This window comes from Folsomia candida, unplaced genomic scaffold, assembly GCF_002217175.1.
Source record: "Folsomia candida strain VU population unplaced genomic scaffold, ASM221717v1 Fcan01_Sc012, whole genome shotgun sequence".
Lineage (NCBI taxonomy): Eukaryota > Metazoa > Arthropoda > Collembola > Entomobryomorpha > Isotomidae > Folsomia > Folsomia candida.
In genome coordinates, this window is record NW_019091204.1 from 2,117,710 (window position 1) to 2,124,562 (window position 6,853).

General features: G+C 33.4%; 1 protein-coding gene across 1 annotated transcript; it reads right to left on the reverse strand.

The window, feature by feature from the left end:
* Positions 1 to 361: 361 nt before the first annotated feature.
* On the reverse strand, positions 362 to 2,581 carry LOC118437205. Its single transcript, XM_035856083.1, has 3 exons — positions 1,899 to 2,581; positions 1,463 to 1,791; positions 362 to 671 (listed from the first exon to the last, which is right to left on the reverse strand). The coding sequence occupies exons 2-3, from the start codon at positions 1,777 to 1,779 to the stop codon at positions 461 to 463; spliced, it is 528 nt and encodes a 175-aa protein (XP_035711976.1). The 5' UTR covers positions 1,780 to 1,791; positions 1,899 to 2,581; the 3' UTR covers positions 362 to 460.
* Between the last annotated feature and the right edge of the window lie 4,272 nt (positions 2,582 to 6,853).

The following is a 6,853-nucleotide window of genomic DNA, read 5'->3' on the forward strand; positions in this document are numbered from 1 at the left end:
ATTACAAATTTGAGCGTTTACGCCACTTTGGATGCAAATATCTCCGCTAAACCTGCGCATGGGCAGATAGTTGGATTTGCAAATTTCATACTAATTAAATTTGTGATCGATTGACGCTAGTTTCGTCCAAATCGGCGAGCATACGTTGGGAGACCTCCATTGTTAGTGAGTTCCTTAACAACCAGAAATTGGAAGAAAAGCTTTTGAAATATTAATAAAACTCATATCGTATGAATTTTATGGCAGGATGTGAAATTTTGGTTCATATTAATGAAAGACAAGGAAATGAAATGATTGAGCTTGACAGAAAACCTTGATCAGGAAATCAGAATGACGAATATTTTTATTAAAAACGCGTGAATCCATGGACAATTTTATTTAAATGTAAAACTGGTGTGAATTTTCAAAATTTATTGAGATTCTGTTCCACCCGAAATTATAGATAATCTGACCTTTAAAATTAATGTGTTGCTTTAATGAGAGCCATTTCCCAGAAGAAACTGTCACTCATGGCTCGTTCGATCTTAATCCAGCCGTCGTGCTTGGGACAGGGACCCGTCTTGACCTTTACCCCGCTGGGTTGGAGGCACCGCTCCACGTCGTTGTTCCAAACCATGACCTTGCCCAAACTAGGGGCCGGGGTGGGTCGAGGGTCAAGCGTGATGGTCCATCTGCATCAATATTTAACCCAAATTAGAAAAAAGTTCGCTCTGATATAAGTAAAATTACAAGTTTTTAAAATCTGTGGGTCTGGACTATGTATGAACCTGAGATACTTATTTGAATCGGGGAAATTCTCGTACCTAATCTGTATTAAATTTGAAATATATGTACTTATTTTTTACATTCATGTTAAATATTTTTAGTATTTATTTATTTTTAGTATTTATTTTTAGTGTTTTTAGGATTTATTTTATTGTATTTTTAGTATTTATTTTTAGTATTTAGTATTCAATTTGAAATATATGTACTTATTTTTTACATTCATGTTAAATATTTGTATGTAAATGTGATAATTAAATTGACGCTGATAATTTTTAATGAAATTTAATAAATATGGGAAGCATGGATTTGAATATTACGCCAACTTTGAAACGTTGCAAATCAAACAAAATACAAAAATGTGTTCATCTCTCGAATAATGGCGAATTTAATCGATGAAAATTGGGATGGTGTGTATTAATCTTTTCTTGATTGAGAACCAAATTTTTCGTAGAATTTGGAATTTATGAGGATCCGGATTCGTAAAATTTCAATGCTTCATGTTGCATACAAATATTCGAGGTACATATATGTAATAATTTTTGTGAGTATGTAAGAGACTAGAAATCTAGCAACGCTAAAAGCAATCCTGACAAAAAAAATTGCAAATGTAAATTCTGTAAAATTTACAAATTTGTATTTTTGTACAGGATTTCTTTTTTACCTTTGCATATTTTTACTTTTTTTAAAAAATTTTTACCTTATACAGGCACATTGTAGGGAACAATTTTGCAAATGGGTGTAAAATCCTTTTCCCTCGGGGGGCGAGGCGAGACACATTTCCGGGGTGATGAATGGCCTAATACTTCCCCCCCACTGGGGACCGAGCGTGATCCACTCCTGAATCTTGTCCGAAGGGTCGCAAAAGTCCATGAAAGTGTCGCCACGATGACCCACCAGGCATTTCCCGCTGGACAAGTGTTTCAACAAAAAGTGGCGTCGGTACGGCACCTCGTTTTGTACACCACTCGCCAAAACTAGAATTAGCAGTGACACGGCCGCGAATTTTTTATTCATCCTGAAGGAACTCTGTGAAGAAATTGGAATCAAAATATTGAAAGGTATTTCGACGGGATAAAAAAATACTGTCGTGATAAATTTTCTAAACTTTTAAGAGTATAAAATTCTATTTTTACCTAGATTTTCCTGCTTGCTGAAATTTTAAAATAATTTACGGAACTCTCAACATTAAAATAATCCAAAGGAATTACTACACTCTAAATAACTTGGGGACAAATCGCAACCTGCGGAGGTACTATAGCTGATTGGGCTAAATTTTATAGTACTAATTGAGCAGACGAATTGTCACCAACAGAAAGCTCGTGTACCAAACGGAGGGAATGTTGTCATTTTAAGAATTTTAACCCCTTCGCTCCCACAAAAAGGACTGGAAAATTCGTTTGCTACCATTTTAATTCAGATGTCAAATCTCAAAAATATGAAAAAGACAGTGAAAACCAGAAAAACTCGAAAATTCCAGTTTTTTTACATGGCGTTGGTATAGGAAAAGTTCAAATTTTTGGCAGAAAAAGTCTACAGAAATTCCACTTTTTGCCATCGAGTTTTCCACTTTTTGCAATAGAGTTTTTCCATTTTTCCATTTTTTCCTTGGTTTCTGGTTGTCATCGAAAAATTCAAAACTACACAAATGTGTGTAGTTGGTCCTTAACGGAAAGCAAAAAAGTTAACAAATGTGTGTACTTGGTCCTTAACGGGTTAATATTGTGAAAAAAAATTATATACGGATAAATAAGTTCAATTTATGTAAATAACAACATCACAAACTTAGCGGTTGAGTTTTTTGGTTATTATCACTTGTTGAAAAAATGTCTCCTTACACATTTCCCAAAAATACTACTTATGGAATGAAATTAATGAATGAAAAAATGAGAGTGGATACGTGCCGGAAGTTCCGACTTGTCTGTGGACATCCGCCGTCAAGATGTTCCACGAATTTTGGGCTGACCCTGGCCCACTTTCTTGCTCGCAATGAGACGAGACGACAGTCAGTCAAGGCGTGAACGGGGCATGCCCAGCTTTTGGATGGGCATGCCCATCACTAATTTAACATATTCTAATATTATAGTGTGAACGATACTTTGCAAATAAACCTTCGGATGCGAAAAATAGACAAATTTACGCTGAATTTTATGCAATAATTGGAAAATGGAAATATTTCAATTTAGCATCCACCCCAATTACTTTTTTGTGTGTCATACGATCTATTTTTCAATTAATGTATAAAATTCAACCTAAATTTGTCGATTTTTTTAAGATTTTAAAGTATCGTTTACGCTAAAATATTAAAACATGTTAAATTAGGGATGGGTATGCCCATCCAAAAGCTGGGCATGCCCCGCAGACACCCTGACTGACAGTATATAGTTTTTTTGCGCAACTTCTTTGTCACCCATTTCGTGACAAAGTTGCAATTGGAATTGCGAGGCAATATGCTTCTCGTGTGGGTCTTACGATTTGCGTAATTGTACATGCAGAGTTCGTAAGTCATGTTTTTTTTGGGTTTTGTTTTTATTGTGTTTTATTGCGCGTTAATACTGTCGACAAAACCAAAAATACATAATTGTATTGAAAAATACAATAAAAATACATAAGGTTTTGTACATAATCCTGCTGGAAATTTCTCCTTTTTTCTGTACAGATTTTTGCTGATATTGATCTCGATAAACTTTTCCTGTAGGGAAAATGGGTCAATTTTCAGAATGTTGGCCAATTTTCGGCAGGAAAGTTATTGAATTTTTTCTCGGGGAAGGAAAGGTAAATAATTCGGCGAAATTATTCCAATGCATTAAATACGTCAAAATGTCATACAGGATAATATGCAAGTTGATAAAAATTCTGAAATGTTATACAAATATTTACACAGCATGACTTTATTGACACGAGATGCATAAATTCAAGTAAATAATTGCATGAATAGGACACGTTATGGCGTATCACCGAAAAAACGGAAGTCAGACAGTTTGGCGAAAACACTTTCGGCGAAAAAAAATCGCAAGAAAAACCACGCGACAAAATATTCCGTATTTGGAACCCTGGCGTTCACTTGAATCGTATTCCTTGCCATGTCTGCAAGCTTCGTCAAAAGTATGCATGTCTTTGTCTGATTTTGTTTATTTTACACATTTTTGTATCTCATGAACAGGGGTGTACTTATTTAGGCTTTGTTTACACCCATGTCAATTTACGTACATATTATTAATTAACTTATAAATTTGTAGTATATATTATTTTGATCATATCCATGTAAATCTTTGTGCATACATTAAAGCTGTCCGCACTAGAATATTAATAGCAAACTTATATTATTTATATGTTACAAATTTTGGTTAAGTAAAACCGTTAACTAACTAAGTAACCTTAATGACTTGATTTGCCAAGATACATATTTACGTAAAAATTAAAGGTCTGGCATTGATTTGTGTTGTTTAAAATATTGTGCTTTAATTTGTTCACTAAAATGCAAACAAGGTTTGTTTACACTTTAATTATGAAATTTAGTTTGTTTTCTTGTAGCACTAATCAACAAAACAAACGAATGCTTAATTGATTTTCCGAAATTATATTGCTTTGGCTTTATATATTTAGCAGCAAAATACTCAAATTGATTTTCAGGAGTTTTCGAAATTCGCTTTGTAATTTACTCGATCACATCTTTTGTGTACGGCCCCTTTCACAAAGCGTAACAGAAGGAGTTTTTCGTAATAAAGGATACCAAATTAGACAACTCTCCCTTCCTTCCCTGCATCATGAATGGATAACGGTCTGACTAAAAACCAAGTGTCTCGTTAAATCAACTTTTACAGCCAAAATTAAATTTAAACTTAAATTTTTAAGTTTAAATTATGGTTAAATTTTTAAAATAAGATACTAATTTTTGAAATTTTATTAATTTTTGTTCGGGTTGAGGTGACCGTTCAATTTCTCGCCTTATAGGTCAGGTGCAATTAATTGTTCATTTTACGTCACACCATGGTCACTGAGGGGGGACGAAGGTTGACCATTAGTTAAAAATTAGTTTTTTCTAAATTCAACCATAGATCAAATTATGAAATTAATCACTAAACGATGTCAATTTTTTTAAATTCGAGACATAGAACAGTGCACATACCACGGCACCTGCAGTAAGTTATCCTGCAAACCATTTCAACTTAAGGAGGACAAATTCTGTGTCAAGATTCCCCCACTTCTAGTTTTCTTTACGATTTTTCTAATCAGTCATATTTGCCAAAGGACAAAAATATGTTGGACCATTGACCAGCTCCCCACTAAAATAACTTGAGTGAAAAAATGGTCGAAAAAGGTATGCAAAACATTCCATCAAGCAGTTGGCATAAAATTTGTCACACCCCTTAGGGATTCTTCTGCGCATAATTTGCCCCGCATTTTTATGCGTGTAAGCATGCTGCGTACTAATTTGATTATAAGATTTTCTATGTGTCTATTTATTAGAGCAGGAATATGTGGCAAGAAATGTAAGAAAACAGAGTTTGTGACGCTCTCTTAAACCCATTCGTATGCCCTTCTTATTTTCAATATAATTTCATCACTTTGTACACCCGGTAATTTTTGTATGCATTTCGTTGTGAAGTTTTAAGCATGGTCGGTTACATATTTGCACGTTACATGTACAAATAACGGGCAATAGTTATAACTTTAATTGCTGAGTTAACTTGTTTCGTCTTTTTGGGTTAAAGCTGGGAAAAGGTTTTGACATTATTTTCATTGGTCGAAAAGCCATGGGTAATACTAATTAGCAAAGTTGCTTAACTAATTTACTCATTATTTGCATATTTTGTAGCCAGCGAGCAATTCATTCAAATAAGTAATACAATTTTTTGTAAATAATATCTACAACAAGTAATTATCTTAAATGATTCATATTTCGATAGGACCCTTATAATAAGGGTATTATCTCAATATTCACATCTATGGCAAAGCAACAACACTAAACGAATAAATTGATGGATTTCGACCTACGGAGAATTTGTGGTTTCAAAATATGTGATAAATTATCACTGGTAAGCGTAACCAAACTCAAAGTAAATCAAGTGTTGGAAGATTGAAATGTATCCAAATTCGTGAAAGAACGGGCTACTGAGAACATCTTGTCTCAGATTTTGAGTAGGCCTCTTATCCCTTCGTCAGTCCCTTGGGAATCTTGGGTTGGCTGAATTAATACAAATTACGACAACAGCTCGCCATGGAAATGCCTGTACCACCAAATTAATTCAATTCTTGTAACGATTTCACATTACATGGGGGAAAACGTTATGTTTGGTTTTTATTTTGGAATTTTTTAAATGAAATGAATTAATTTTTAAATGAGAAATTTGAGTTGTAACGTTTCAAGTGAATTTACGTTTCACAAGGGTGACATTATTTCTAAGGGTGAAGTATAGGATGCATTTATTCTTTGTTTTATGGACAAGTTAGAAAAGATGTAGAGTAGATCTGCTCATTGTTTGCTATTTAGGACTATTTAGATTGTAAAAAAATATATGACAAATTTAACACTTTCATCCTTCGCAAATTCAGGCATATAAAATTGAGGGATATAAAGTCTGGGTCGAAATTCTGCAAATTTTAGAAGAGTAACTATGTAGCTATGTATATTTGGAGCAAAAATTTTTCTACATGTATTTTAATAAATATCTTAAGAATTGTCGATATTAAAAATTCGACCTGGCAAGAATGAGATTGAATTGGATTAATTGTTAATTTTGGGCACTCTTAACTGTCAAAACTCAATTAAAATTCAGAAGAAAATCTGGGACAAGGTAAGGGCCAGCATATTTATGTGTTTGATATTTTATTACATAGACCAGAGTAAGATAAGAGAGTCAAAGACGAGCAGGATAAGCTTCTTGAATTAAGTTAATAACTTACAATTTCTATAAATTCTTAATTCTATTATTCTATATAGTAGAACTTCTAAAATAAAGTAATTGTCGGCTATAGACTACGAAAAATTGACCTGTTAAAGAACATTGAAATAGTGCTATTTTACTTCATGTTAAATAGCAAAATTGTCAATGTTTTTTAACCCGTCACACGGTCAGTTTTTTTAAAA

Excerpts from the sequence above, each read along its gene's own strand:
- LOC118437205 (XM_035856083.1), bottom strand. The coding sequence starts at position 1,779 with ATGAATAAAAAATTCGCGGCCGTGTCACTGCTAATTCTAGTTTTGGCG. Across the intron at positions 672-1,462 it reads CTACAATGTGCCTGTATAAG|ATGGACCATCACGCTTGACC; the intron begins GTAAAAATTTTT and ends ATATTGATGCAG.